This window comes from Chaetodon trifascialis, chromosome 8 (genome assembly GCF_039877785.1).
Source record: "Chaetodon trifascialis isolate fChaTrf1 chromosome 8, fChaTrf1.hap1, whole genome shotgun sequence".
NCBI lineage: Eukaryota > Metazoa > Chordata > Actinopteri > Chaetodontiformes > Chaetodontidae > Chaetodon > Chaetodon trifascialis.
In genome coordinates this window covers 21797883-21813308 of record NC_092063.1, presented here as the reverse complement: position 1 = coordinate 21813308, position 15426 = coordinate 21797883, and the positions used below count along the sequence as shown (strand labels likewise).

Sequence of the window (15426 nt, the reverse complement as noted above, 5' to 3'; positions counted from 1 at the left end):
GGCCTTTCTTTTCTCCGTTCTATCAATGTGAAGTGCTGTCTTACAGAGAGTCAGATTACATTGTGTACTGGCACTGATAATTGGAAATAGTCTCAACCCTAACTTTTTGTGTTTGGTAATGCCATATTTCATTAAGCTGACTGAATTCATGTCCATAGACATTTTTCTGTAAACATAAAGATTTTAAATATGATTCTTCTGTGTTTCTCTGATGTGGAAACCTCTTTAAGGCTTCACAGGTAACATTTCTGCTTTCAAATGTTTAAAAACGACCAGACCTAGGTTATATATGTTGTTGAGTTGTGTACTTACATTATCCAAATATTTCCAGCAATATTCACACCCAGAGAAATGTAGTTTTATTCATTTGACCTCCTGTCAATGGCATTATTACCGCCTCTAGTTGCTATAACCTCCAGGGACACATCAGAGAGTGACAAAGGAAGTCAGGGGACTAGCTAGCTAGCCTTGATTACTATTGTTATTATTGGTCACTGATGAATCATGATTATTCATTTTCATCTGCAGTGGTGGTTGCTGAACAATGAAGTTCCCATGATCCCATGCTACTTCACAACATCATCAAACTCCATCCTTCACTATTGTTTTGATCGAGAGTGGCAGAAAGTACACATTGTATGCTCAATGCGTGGCGAAGCACTTTTCCGCCATCACCCCTGACAAAACATACTGGCTGATTTTATTTCCATAATTGCCATTCAGTCCAGGGTGTCGACCTGATTGGGCAGAAGCAGAGGCAACTCGATGCCAGCGTGCTCGGCGTCCAACAGGTTGACGGCATCAGTGGCAGTGGCAGGTGGGTGGGTGGGGTCAGAGGCCAGGGGAGAGGTGGGGTTGCTGGCGAGGTTAGGCTCCCCTGAGTTGCGGAGAGAGAGGGAGAGCGCCGGTGAGGGTCTTCTGGTTAACCGCGACGAACAGCAGGGCAAGAGCTTCCCCAGAGCTCGCTTGAAGTCTCTCATGAACAGCGGGTAGATGATGGGGTTTATTGTGCTGTTGCAGTAGCCCAGCCAGGTGATGGCGTCGAAGAGTGCAAGAGGGACGCACTCACACACTGCCTGAATGAAGACGGTGGAGAGAATTGCAGGCATCAAGGCATCAGAAGAGGAATATAATTTTTCATAGCAATGTTTTTATGAGAGGGTCCCTGTTTTGTTTGTATTGTGCACATTCACAAGAATACACAAACATGCACGCCAGCATCCTTGCGTATCCTGTAAGGCAATACCTGTTGCTCCAAAGAAGCAGATTTCAACAATGAATACAGTATCCAAACATGCAAAGGTTTTATGAGGAAGGAAATGAATTCAGTGCATTTATTAGACTTCAAGGATACACACAGTGTAAATGTAACTTTGTTTAAAGAAAAACAAAACAATGCACATTTAATTTAGGGCAGGCTGCGAATAAAAAACTAGAATGACCACCTCACGGTTTTATGCCTCCACCAGCCAATCACATTACAGTTTACATCTGTGTGTAATAATATATGTAGTGAGGACTTTGAAGGACTTTGATAAAAAGTAATGAAAGTGTATTTTTTTGTGAAGTCACAATGACCTTGACCATTGATCTTTGCCCACTAAAATCTAATCAGATCATCCTTGAAGGAAATTTGAAGAAATTACCCCAAAGTGTTCATGAGGTATCATGTTCATGATAGTGGAAGCAAACAGACGGCATGAAAACATAACGCCTCTCACCACGACGCATAAAAATAAAGAATTAAATAGATACAGAAAAACATGTTTATTTATTTATTTACACCAATTGATGTATTTATTGATCCTTTTGGGAAAATAGATATTTATTTAATATGTAAAGTTAACATTTATTTATTTCCATCCAAAAACAAAGGATGATTTATGGGAAAACTCAGAATTAAAACAAAAATACATTTTTAAATGTAGGAAATACAGAAAGCTAGAAATACAAAAAAAAAAAAAAAAAATTTAGTGCCTCTTAATGCTTTTTGGCCCCATTTACATTATTTTTGGCTAATTGTGCACATCTATTCAAATTTATTAACAAAAGAAGATTTTCTTCCTCACTAATCACATAAGTTGTCCATCTCTGTCATCCTTAGGGAACATCAAATTTTCCCTAAAAAAAAGACCCTGCAAATACATTTGTGCGTGATCGTTAAAAACACTGACGTGGAACATAACCACAAGGTTCAGAGAAGGACAGTGAAGGAGGAGACAGCTGTTAGAGGAGCGCTTCCAATATTATCAAGATGAGACGGGGAGGCGGTGGGAATAGGACGGAGAGGAGGGGTGCGTTTCACACACCACATTGGGTGTGAAAAGGAAGGAGAGTGCAGACACAGTCAAGTCTCTGTGCTCTATGTTATGCAGGGGAGAAGCGAGAGGGCACAGATGGGAAATCAAAATGACTGGATCATTGAAAGCTTGAAAAACAGGACAAGTGTCATTACCAATTTAGATTAAGCCGTTTTTGACATTCATTTACTCTTCGCCGAGGTTTTTCTCATGGCTACCGAGGTTTGCTCGCTGACTAATGAGCATGTGTGCTCTCAGTCTAATCAAAGCAAAATCAACAGCTTAAAGAGAATACCAATTATAAATGGTACTTTGGTGTGTTGTTTTCTGGGTTTTGGAATGAGTCAGCCACACGGAGCTGAAATGCCAATCTATTTCCTCGTTGGATAGCTTGGAGAGGCTGTGACGCCAAGGCTGGCCAATACAAAAATAGATCGGTATCCAAGTGTGTCTTTTTTTCTTCTTTTTTCTTCTTTTGCATTTATTTCACACTGTATTAGCGTGCATCCCACATATAAATTTATGAGAAAACTGACAACAAAAAAAAACTCTGAGTCACAAATACAAACAAAGTCAGACTTTTTAAATGGCGAGGGAAATTTTTTAATCTTACTATGAAGAAAGAACACTTGCTAGCTATTGGCCCCTTCCAGCTCATCTGATCACAAATCAAATGGATGCTAATAGTTGGAATTTCCCCTCGTGGGACGAATAAAGGAATATTGCATATTGAATTGTTGCATCAATTCATTAAATGTATGGTAGAATCAGTGTCTGGTGCCTCTACTGACCTGAGCCATGTTGGTGATGAAAAAAGGTAGCCAAGCGCTGAAGAAGAGCCCCAGGAGGACTCCCAGAGTCAGACTGGCCTTCAGTGCCCTCCGACCCTGCCTGTGAGCCAGACGACGCTCACTGTTCACTGATGGCTGTGCACAGTAGAGAGCATTAGACGTAGTCAGTCCTAGAATCATACATACAATGTAAATCTCTCTTGCTTACATTTATATTTTGAGAAAAAAAAAAAAAAAAAAACTCCGGGCACCTCATTATGGCCATAATGACTTCGTAATAATTTATATTGACGTCCTTTATGCATTTAATTAGTGGCTTGCATGAAGCTGTCCAGCTTTTTAACCAAGCAAATGAATTAAATTAGAGCAATTGTTCATAATTTTAGAAAAGTTAGATGAGAAGATCGATTGCACTCTCATGCCTGTAGGCTAGATGTGAATCTAGAGTAAGCAGCCAGTCAGCTCAGCTTAGTTTAGCTTAGCTTAGTGTGGCTAACAACTGATAGAAAATCCTCCTACCAGCATCTCACTTGCTTAATCTATAAAACAACTTAAGTCTATGAGGAGTTGTGCTGTGGCTATTCTTGGGTGTAAAACCAAACAATGTTTTTTTGTCACCATTTGCATACTGATTAAACAATCACGATATGATATATTAATAACAGATTTTAATGTTACTGGTATTTTTTTTTCCTTTTGACAACAGCCAGGCCAGCTGTTTGCCCCTGCCTCCAGTTTTTATGCTAATGTAAGCTAATCATCTGCTGGCTGAAGCTCCATAGCTAACACACACGAACACGAGCATCATCGATCTTTTCATCCAAGTAACTCTGCAAGAAAGTCCGTTTGCCAAAATCCTAAATGCTCCTGCTTTAAAAATGGGTCAAATACAAACATTGATTGTTTTTCTCTTGCTTAAGAATGTTTACAGTAAAAAAAACATTTTCTGAACACCTTACACAGGTGGCCAGTCATTACATCCTCATGCTTTGAAACATTCTTGAAATTCAGAGAATTCGATTTTAAATTTTATTGACTTATTTTTGGGAAAATGTATAAAATGATGCATAATGCACGTAAAATGTTTCCATCTGATGGAGCAGCTATAAAAGGTTTGAATATCACTTCTCAGTGTCACTTGGCTTCAGCGTTGGAGCAAACTGATGCAGAATATTCAGGATGAATGAAAGAGCGAGATGATTTTAAAGATACGTAATAGGAAAAATAGAAAACCAATCCCTAAGGGGTCTCAGTTCACCAGATTTTTGGGCTTTCTTGAGAATTCATTTAGAATTGGCAGTTGTGGAGTGTGCGGTTTTACTGCCGGCATATGTGACAGACGATGTGGCTGTGATCCCTGCAGACATCTGACACACTGTCTGCACCTTTCCCTCTAAGATTTCTAAGCAGGTTTACAGCTCTTCCCTTTCAATCGCTCTCTACATTTCTTTTATACACCCTGGGTTTTAAGTAACTGAAGAGGAAAACATTTTTCACCTCGATGTCATGTAGTCGGTGGACAGTTATTTCTACATTAAGACTGCATCTCTTACGATTGTTTTTACACCCTGACAAGGACAAATTAAGTCCATGACAAGTAAAATCTCCCTGTCCTTGCAGACAACAAGTAAACAATACATGCACAAATATTTGTGCAGTATTCCTTAATTATGTCCTTGTTCTCTATGGGTTCATGTTCAATCATGTACACTACACCAAAGCATCATCCTTTGACATCACCACAAGGCATTTGCCATGTCGACAGATTCCTTTATCACTGAACAGCTTCACTGGAAAGGCCGTAGGTGCATCCTGCTGCAGCACCACGACACGAGTATCCGACAGACCTTCACTGTTAAATAGTACACGCACTGGATGTCCAAAAATCCCTGTTATTTTATTGGTAGATGAAAATGTTTTCTGCAATGTTGAACACAAAGAAGTTTGATCAAAAAACAACCCAGACATGCTTTCAGATATACTTCCAAACTGGGTCAACTCCAAGGTACTTTACAGCATCAGGACAGTCAAGTGGGTCGAGACTCAGATCTTTGATTAGGCTGCGTGGCAGGTAAAAAGGCTTTACATTTGAAATATACAGTGGCCTATAATCTTAAAAATAAAATCTCCAGGGTTATAACTGCTGCACTTATGATATGAAACTTTGGAGCGGATTTCAACTGTGTAATTGGCATTTTAAGGGATGTAGGTATGAAGAGCATTATGTAAAACTTTAAAAATGTCAAGGAAAAGGCAACCTTGAGAACTCTCACAATAGATGGACAACTGTAATTTGGTTATTATATTTTTGCTACCTTCTCCACTCACAGAATTACCCTTTTCAACTCCTGCTCTCATTAAGGTCGTCTCTTCTTAAAGGCCTGTCTGCCATTTTAACATCACTGCTAATTTCTACCTTTATTCTTCATTATTTTACTCAATACTCATAGACTGAGCACCCAGAGTATATATCTCAAGTATCTACAGTATCTGCCCTTGCTGGTGTGTTTAAATGTTTGGTCTCTCTTCCTTACCGGTACATTTTGTGACACAGGAGGCTCCTGGTGACTGCAGTCATCACCGTCCTGCTGAGCTTGCCCTGCTGCTACTCCAGGTGAAGGTGGCCTGGAAGGTTCCCCAAGAGAGGGATGTGGGTGCGGTGGGTGGCTCAGTGCTGCGACCCTCTTCGCCTGCCTCCGCGCTGCCAGAAGGATCCGACAGTAGGTGAAGCAAATGGCGCTGGAGGGCAAAAAGAACGTGAGTACTGATGCCACCAGGGCAAAGGGCAAGGTGACCCGCAGGCGGCACTGGAAGGAAAGGCCTCCCGCCGGTGAGAGCTGAAAGTAGGACGCTGGATACTGTGTGTCAGAGTAAGAGCTGATGTTGCTAATGCTGACCCCAGGAACCAATGAGTGTCCACTCTTGTGGCCTAAGCTGTGCCATTTCATCTCAATTGGCAGGAAGGAAGCCAATGCTGCCAACCCCCAAGCTGCTCCTACCAGGAGCAACGCCCGAGGTGGGGTCATCCTCTGCTTGTAGCGCAGCGGTGAGATGATGAAGAGGTAACGATCCAGGCTGATCACACACAGGTTGAGGATGGATGCGCTGCAGCACATGACGTCAAAGCAAAGCCAAATGGGGCAAAAGGCAGGCCACAGCACCCATGCACCACACAGCACATTGAGCATGGCTGGGGGCATGACCACCAGAGCCACCATTAGGTCAGACAGGAACAAAGACACCAGGAAGCAGTTTGAGGTGCAACGCAAAGAGCGATGGGCAAACACCAAAGCAATTAGCAACATGTTGCCACAGACTGTCATGAGGATGATGACCGTCAGCATGAAGGCCAACAACCACGGGCCACTGCCAGTGATGTTCCACGCACTGGTGGTGGTGGGGGAGCTGCTGTTGTAGATTCCTACGGAGTTAGACAAGTGAGAGTCTGCCATGGTGCTTTTTAACAACAATCAATGAACCAGCTCCTGGAGGTTCCTCTTCAGGCACCACCACGAAATGTTGCAGACCTCAACCAGTCCTTCTTTGCAGCCACAGCTCTCACTTTAGGGCCATTGTTGGACAAAAAGAAGCCGCTGCAGTCTTGTGTCGAGAAGCCATCCAACGCTCTCCCTGTCAAGGTTAATCGGACTGTTCTCCATGGGCAAATATCTCCATCCCCCTTTGGCAGGAATATATCCAGTTGCCCTGAGATTACTTCCACTGCCACCAGTATAGTGTACAAAATCAACAACACAGTTTCACTCATCTCTCCATCCTGGCCAGCATGTCCCTGCCTCATCCACGGCTAAGAGCCAGAATGAGCCATTCGACGGCTGACAGAGGCTTTCGAGGCAGCATGTCACAACGATGACAGCCACTGGAGGAGGGCACAAAGAGATAAGCTCGACAAGGCATACGAGAGCTGTGTCGGTGAGAGGAACTACTGAAGATGAGGAGAACGAGGACCCATTCTCAGAATTATGCCTCACCTCACAGAAGTGGAATTGTACAGCTTCCGCAAGTCCTTTGCCGAGCTGGAGCTCTGCTGTCTTTCACAAGTCCTTTTATTCTGGGAGCGTAGGGGAGCCGAAACCAACACAGAAATTGTGCAGCAGTCATTTGTAAGCAAGGCTCTGTTCATAAGTGCTCTACAGGTATCATGGTCCTTGTAACGCTGCCTTTATATCCCCCGCTCCTGTTAATCCCTTTGTCGGCCACTCCAGCGCGCCTCCCAGCCAGAGCGCACAGCTTCTGAGAAGGAGCATGTCAAAGCATGGAGCTGTTAATGCATAACCATGCACAATCACAGCCAAGAAATGCTAATTCTACATCATAGGAGCTGGTGTGGGTGGTCTTTTTCCATGTTTGGTCATGGTGTTTTTAACTACTGAGGTACAAGTACTACAGCATTTTTCTAAGGCATTATAAAGATTTGATGGGCTTTTTCATTAAAGTTAGGTCTATTTGTGATTATTTTCATGCAACCTGCTTTTTGTTTTCTTGATAGAGGAATGGTGTTTTTAATCGTTTTTAGAGCAGTCGTGGTGAGGTCCATTGTATCTATAAAAAGAATTCCCCCACCCTGACTTTTTCATGCTTTAGTGATTTTCAAGACTGAATCATGCTGGACATAACTGAGCTTTTTCGCTCTTCCGTGCCTGCCTTGGAAGTGTTCCTGTATCCTTCCCAATTCAATAACCTTGTCTCAGATTTGTTTCAAATTTGTTTGATCCTTCTTTGGCTTAATGATGTACTTTTGACGCTCTGAATCTGGCTGCACTAGTCACAATGATCTTGGTGCATCAAAGGGTGTGAATACTTATGCTGTCAATCATTTTGCTTGTTAAAATTGTACTTATTTTACATACATTTGTGAAGCTTTATCTTCATTTTTCCATTGGTCTTCATTTCTGTTGTTTGTGTCAAAAATCCCAAATGCTTTCCCTCTAACTCAGTTTTCAAAACAATTACATTTGAATATTTTTGTACAGGCAACATCTGAATTTTTCATTAAAGACCACATATACATCATTTACCTTTAGGTGCCAGTTCATCAACAGTACATTTGGGTCAAAGTTCATGAAATATTTTTCAGTGACTCATACATTTACCACTGGTGAACAGATACACATTCCCCATCTTAACAAATATCACTTTTTCCTACATTACTCCAAACCCAGACGATGAGATGACATGACAATAATTATTCATTTCCCAAAAGCAGCACTTGAATACTAAATAAGAAAAACATTAATGGGGTATAAAGTCCTGTGCACTCCAGCATTTCAATAGCCTTGCCAAATACTAAACAATATGCAAAGCTCTCATTTTTCATGCGCCCTCAGAAATGACTAATCTCCATCACTACGCCCGTCATCTGCCACCTCAGATCAGCTGCTGCCAACCTTCTGACCCCCTCTCACCCACACCAAGCCCACCACCTTATGGGATAACATTTGCATTGCAGTCCCCACCTTCCTCCAGCACACATTTCAGAAAATCACTCCCACTCACATTCAGAAATAAACTGAAAACCCACCTTTTCAAAGCTGCATTAACATTGACTCCTATTACTCCCTCAAGCACCACCATTACTGCTTGGAGTGCATGAAATATAATCTAGCTGTAATTCATGACTTACTCTTTTTTTTTGTACTACTTAGTTCAATATGATTTTATATGGCTTTCATCCATTATGAAGCATTTGAGAAAAAAATGAATCACTGGGGTATTCTTTTTGTCATGATTATTTTATTAAATAAACACAGACTGTCCTGATCAGGCACATACAAATCAGACAGAGCCATACTAGGGATGGATAGTTCAACAGGGAGATATGGATCTAACTGCAGAACAGTGCAAGCGGTGACTCTCCCAGAGACAAAACAAAACAAACAGAACAAATTCAAAAATCATAAAAATGAGTCCCTCGATGACTCGCAGCTATTACTCCTGTTAAAGAAAACAGAAATCAGTCACATAAATCTTGATTAACATAAACGACACAGGATTGTTATTAGCCAGCGATGAGGAACTATTTTTGTAAGTTACTCTATGGCCAGGTGTGTTTAATTGTACAAACAAACCTTTTCACTTCTGTGCTGCAAATAATGGGACCTCAGGTCATTCTGACAGTTGGCGTATGCCATGCCAAGTCCCGCCCCCGAGCCGAATGAAATCGGCCACGTGTGCCCTGCAATGAAACAGGTACTTTATTACTTACACAGAGACGCACTTCACAGTGTTCTTAAAAACATACCAGAGATGGCGTGCGAAATCCTTTTCACACTATTGTTCTGACACCTTGTCGGTTTCTCTTTTTTTCCTGCGCTTCACTTTAATATTCACATATTCCTTTTTGTGCTTTTGAGGATGGGTGTTGTTGATGCTCTTCCCACAGCAAAACCACTAAATATTCTCAATTTGAAATACACTTTGAATAGAGTGTTCATTTAGATAAGACTGCTGTTTAAAAAGAAAAAAACACTCAAAAGACTGTGCATTGTGCAAAATGAAAAAAAAAAAAAAGAGTTTCACTGCCAGCAGTAGTCGACACTGCATGTAGCCACAGAGCGTCACTCCTACCTGTGATCCTCTTGCCAAGGACCTCTGAGCTAAACTAAAGGTTTGAGACACAGTACAGCAACAATCCACTGAAACCACTTACGTTTGAAGAACAGAACAGAAAACACGATTCCTAACCCCAGCCCAGTACCTGGAATAAAAAGGGAGAATAAAAACACTATGACAAAGCACCTTTAAAAGACTGTTTAACTCATGCATACTAATAGGAATACATACTAATAACTGTTTACACAGCTATTGCATCATTGTTGGTGTTACCTGCATATGCCATCTCATGCTGTCTCTGACCTATGTATGTTTATAATATGGATTATATATGCTTCATGTTTCAAAGTTGTTGTTTTTTTTGTTTTGTTTTTTTGCTTTGCAATGCACTATTTTCTGTAACTTGTCACTGGTGGGGAGTGAAGGATTGAGCCTATATTCTTCTCTGGAACTGAAAATAATGTGGTGTCAGTCCTCTCAATGTTTCAAATAACACCTACAGTCTTTAAACACAGCACAGGGGGCCAGGCATCTTACTCCAGCAGTGTTCGTGACAGTGCATCAAACTCCATACAAATAGATCCCTAAACAGATCACTTTACGGTGCTTCGCTTGTTAGCAATACGTGCATGACTTAAGTATTTTTAGCGATATTCCGGGATCCGTTGCTCTATAATATCAGTGATTCATGAAGGAACACCTCATTTCAATAAATGGACTCATCGTTAGCCTGTCCCCCGACACTATCTCTATCTAACGCGGGCAATGTTCGTTCTGGAAAACTGTGGAGTTGTAAGTCGAGACAACGGAAAGTTTACACGGTATTGTGGCATTGTATCGTAAATAAATGTTTATTAGTATATTATATGTACGCCGAAGTCATGATTGACTTATACTCTCTCGTTGGACATCTTAATTAATATCATAGCTCCTAGAATATTAATTAAGACAAATGTGTACGTATCGATAAGTGACAAAGCATCTAGTTGAAGTGAACATTTTCTGAATAGGGTTTCCACTTGGCTTTTTTTTTCCCCGACAACAAAATCTAAGGGAAACGCAAATATTTACGAGTAACGTCCGGTTAAATGTGCCGAGAATTGCATTTTATAATGAAACATCAGAATTAACCCAATTTTACCTATCAGAAAAAATATATCATTGATATTTGACTGTTCATTCAGGTGTCCTTTACAAGCCCTTTACGGCTAAGTTAGCTAGCGTTAGTTAGCCTCTCGCCCAGTCAATGACAGCTGTAGACTAACGTCAACGTTACAGTAAAACCTGCTTCTTATTTTGTCTTTATTTTGGAACATTACAATGTCGTTATACGCAGAAGCCTTTGGGATATTTACCGAGTTTAATGGCACCGTCTGCCAGGCATCTGTCCCACTTTTTCCCCAGCTCCTTCTCAGACATGCTGAATATTAGCTTGAGCTTCAGGCTAACCTTAGCAGTGTCAAACGCCGCTGCGGTGCTGCTTTCAAGTGCTGTCGGAAATGTTCAATGATTTCAAAATGTATGCAGATGAACGACCGAGTGACGGAGTGCAGAGGGTTTTATGCCGCCAGAGCTAAATGTTACTTTATCGATTCGATGTTGTTGATACTGTACATGTGAAAAAACACAGATATTGTACATGAAAGTTCATTTGTGTCCGTTGACCTGAACGCAGCATTACACCACTTTTTCAAACCTCGCGACGTGTTATATCCAAAACGGTTTAATGTCGCCATCCTGTGGTGAAAAGGAGAATAGTCCAGAGAGTAATTTACCCATACACTTAGGCTGAAGTTGAACCTGATTTTAACCATACCACAAATCTCATGTGACCAAACTTTAGGTTTGACAAAGCGGCCACGTTTGTGCATGACAAAGATAAATTCACATATGCACTTTTTTAAATTGCAAATTTATTTTAAAGTTTCTGGATGAAATTTCGTTTGACACAAATCGATACACTGTCGTGAAGTCATTACAGCACGTTTGCCTCGTTAACACTGATTTCCTGAGATGACAATATACAACTTCTGACAACATACAGTGTGCAAGCATTTGACATCCATTCCACAAAAAGTTGGTATATTTTGAAATTGTTACCATTAAATAAAGATGTGCCATCAGCTGGGACGATTGATAAATCTGCATCCAAATCTGGAAACTAGAAAACTGGTGATTAACACACATAATCAAAGTACGAAACATGGAAATCATGTTATATATGAATTCTACAAACAGACTAACAAACATATCAAATTCATAAAATGACAGACAATCAATACGAATGATCCACTAGCACTCCTCAGCAGGCAAACTGTGTGAAACAGCCAAAGTCATCTTGTTAACAGAGATTATCAAGCACAGACTCTTAAAATGGTGTAGAATACAAGTTGGCTTCTTAATGGATTTCAAGTGAACTCATAGCAGGGATGGTTATGAGCATTTTACACATCGTGAGTGTGTGTGAACAGCAAAGGGGCACCAAAGAGGTAGAAACTGTGTCCTTGAAGAGTGAAAATATATCTTTGGCCAAAGATATATTTACATGTACGGTGTGTGTCTTAGCTCCCACTGAATTCTTGTCAGTGACAATGAAAGTCATAGTTTATGCGGAACTCACTCCAACACCACTGCAGTGATAATACACACATTGTTTATATGAAAACAATAGCTATCATCCAGATATACCTACAGCTAGTGCTGCCTAGCATGTTGTGTGTGAGTGGCCATCACTACAGAAAATATGCTGTGGTTTGACTGCATTCCATCTTATGTAAAAAAAAAAAAAAATAAGGTGGTGAACACGGGTGAAGAGATCATCGACCCTGACTCCTGGTCCTGAAGGTCTTGCTGCTCTAACCCCAGTTCACTCTGACGTTGTTATCATCACTCATCAGGCTCTGGCTGATGGGACTGTTGTTGTGCTGCTGCTGCTGCTGCTGCTGCTGCTGCTGCTGCTGCTGCTGCTGCTGCTGCTGCTGCTGCTGCTGCTGCTGGCTGGCTGGTTTCTTCGCTCGCTGTCTTCACAGAGCTCTTGCTGATGACCAAGAGGTCTCGCAGCTCCTTGTTCTCTATCTGGACAAGAAAGTATAACCATATATCGTGAACACTGGAACTATTTTCTGCCTGAACAAAATAATCCCCTTAATTAGCCTTATCCTGTTTTACATGGTAATTGATATTCTTGTATGTATGATCATAACGGTATCCAGGTTTCTGATCCGCCTGCAAGTGCGTCTCAGATTTTCACCATTGTTTACATGTACAAAACATCACCAGGTGACTCCAAACTACTCTACATTGGATGGCGATTTAAATCTCAAGAGATGGATATAATTAAACCTGTGCAAATAAAAGCAAAACTGTCTGCATGACTACATATCACTAGAAGTAAGTAAGAAAATACTGTATATTGAAGAAATGAAGTACAGTATAAAGGTGTGTTATATCAAGATTAACAGATTTTCTACATATATATAGACAGATGCATGCATGTACACATATTATTCAGTTAGTGTATTTCTATACAGGTTTGTGTGTATGTAAGAGATAGAGAGATAGTATCACAACACAGTTTTCAGAAACAGCTTCCCAGAAATATGAAAGAAAAACACGAAGAAAAACATGTACAGTTGTTGTCGACTCTCCTGAAGCACTGCCCTCACCTCTAACTGAGCGAGCCTCTCTCGGACAGAGCAGTAGTGCTGATCGTCCACCTGCACTGCTCTTCTCATCACCTGGCCCATCTCGCATATCCGCTCCACCTGGCTCTGCACTTCCTGGAGAACGGTGAGAAAGCGAGGCCTTTCTCCAGATCACTGCGTTTTTAACCGTATAAAGCCATTCATTTGGCAAATGGCGGAGAATTTTAAAATGCTAAGACAGCAGGCGTACCTTTGCGTGGTCCTCGTGGAGGCTGAGCACAGGTTTGGTGTCCAGCTCCTTCTTCGCCATCATCAGCTGGAGCATCTGCTTGCGGTATCGACCCATGATCAACTCTAGTGCGTACTGGTGTTCTTCAAGAGACAACCATAGTTCTGCAGAGACAGTCGTGAAAGAATTAGCAAAGATATAAAACACCAGCCATACAATCAGCAGAATGGGGTGTAGAATAGAGGGTTTTTTTTTAACCTTTATTCTCCTGTTGTAGCTCTTTGATTTGAGTGTTTTCTTGAGTCAGAAGGACATGAGGCTTGTATTTGGTCAGCTCCTGAATCTCTGAAGTGTCTTCTATGTGCTGGAAGGAGAGAGGAGATGAAGGGCAGTTGCAAGAAATGAAAAATTGCTCTGTTTTAATAAAATAAACTATGACATTGGAGAATATCTAAACTTCAAAAACACATATCAATAAATACCTGGGTAATGACGCTACAAGGATTTGTGCAAATCCATTGTTTTGTTTGTTATGTATATTGCTATAAGCTATATTTTCCATTTAAAGGTCCGTCAGTATGAAAAGTATTTTCTGAGTAAAACCTCAGCATTGAAAAGTAAATTGTGAAAATGTTGCGTGGTTCCAAAGGAATGTTTTCATGGCATTCAGAACATCCAATCATTAGGAATTGAGGTTGAACTGGTCGGCCAACAATTCCTTCTTTGTGTTTGTTAAATTAAATAAACACAAGGGCAAGCAAAATAAAACAACAAAATAACACGTAGTCTCAGGAAGGAAGGGGGTGTCATGCAGGATGTAAAGTGCAAAGTCTATCAATGGCCATGCCAAACTCAATGCAGCAATAAGGGAATTTAACATGGTTGTGGTCAACGACAAAACATCTGAATGTAAGGATCTTTGAGTAAACTGGCCACAGAAGTGACCGCTTCATTTCTTCACGATCTCAGCAGTGGTTCACATGTGTTTTGAAGGCAAAAGATTGTGGGACCACCAGGAGAGACACTTGTGAAACAATGGTGCAGTAAAGTCTGCTTGGGTTACATTTAATCTTCGCTGTTGGAGAAGCTAGAGCTCAACCACGTCCTCTTTTGCCAGTGCTCTATATGTGCCACTGAGCAGTGTAGCTTTACATAGCCATGCACTTGAATGAGATCTCTCTGCAAACGTGTTGAGAGGCTTGTCCTTACCTTGTCTGGAAGGGCATTCCCCACCTCTCTCATGCTATGCACTCTCTGGCTGAGGGCCCCCGACTGCTCGATCAGTCCCTCGGCTGCTGTGTCGTGCTCTTTCAGCCTCTCGAGAAGGGTCCGGGCATCGCCCAACACTTTTTCTAAAGTGCAGGCCATTTACTGGAAAATGGAAACCCCTGTATGCTACGTAAACAAGCTACTCCACACACCACCGCCAGTTAGGTGAAAATACCTATAGTGTTAGCCTATGTTAGCTATCTAGCCCCAGCTAGCTGAGGAAGCTGCAGTGCCTTTACAGCAACGTGTGCAAACTATAGTGAAGATCTTTGCAAATATTTGTCGGTGGACAGAATAAATGAAAGACAAACGAATTGAAAACTTCTACTTCCACTCTATTTTGTTGTCAAGTCGGCCGTTTCCGTGTGGCATTAAGCGATAACGTAACTTCCGTGTCTTCTTCTTCTACTTCTTCTTTGTATAACGTCAGACGAAGCGGGTGTGGCTATACCGCCATCCCGGGAGACTGAACTGAAGGTGTGTACAAAGATGTGGGACAAAACCTCTGGCTGGTTTGTAAGTTCAGTACTTCAAAAAGTCTAATTAACCTGATTTTTTTTTTTTTTTTTTTTTTCCAAGAGGAAGGTGCCCGATAATGATTACACTCTATAGGCTACCATGGA

At 41.3% G+C, this 15426-nt stretch overlaps 3 protein-coding genes across 3 annotated transcripts; all 3 read right to left on the bottom strand.

The window, feature by feature from the left end:
• Positions 1-159: 159 nt before the first annotated feature.
• htr6 (5-hydroxytryptamine (serotonin) receptor 6) lies at positions 160-7348 on the bottom strand. Its single transcript, XM_070969530.1, has 3 exons — positions 5626-7348; positions 3092-3226; positions 160-1076 (listed from the first exon to the last, which is right to left on the bottom strand). The coding sequence occupies exons 1-3, from the start codon at positions 6541-6543 to the stop codon at positions 720-722; spliced, it is 1410 nt and encodes a 469-aa protein (XP_070825631.1). The 5' UTR covers positions 6544-7348; the 3' UTR covers positions 160-719.
• Positions 7349-8830: 1482 nt separating this feature from the next.
• On the bottom strand, positions 8831-11124 carry micos10 (mitochondrial contact site and cristae organizing system subunit 10). Its single transcript, XM_070968789.1, has 4 exons — positions 11017-11124; positions 9759-9806; positions 9178-9284; positions 8831-9043 (listed from the first exon to the last, which is right to left on the bottom strand). The coding sequence occupies exons 1-4, from the start codon at positions 11078-11080 to the stop codon at positions 9038-9040; spliced, it is 225 nt and encodes a 74-aa protein (XP_070824890.1). The 5' UTR covers positions 11081-11124; the 3' UTR covers positions 8831-9037.
• Positions 11125-11553: 429 nt separating this feature from the next.
• Positions 11554-15197, bottom strand: sike1 (suppressor of IKBKE 1). Its single transcript, XM_070969557.1, has 5 exons — positions 14744-15197; positions 13793-13898; positions 13556-13698; positions 13327-13440; positions 11554-12736 (listed from the first exon to the last, which is right to left on the bottom strand). Exons 1-5 carry the CDS (start codon positions 14900-14902, stop codon positions 12548-12550), a joined length of 711 nt encoding a protein of 236 aa, XP_070825658.1. The 5' UTR covers positions 14903-15197; the 3' UTR covers positions 11554-12547.
• Positions 15198-15426: the final 229 nt, after the last annotated feature.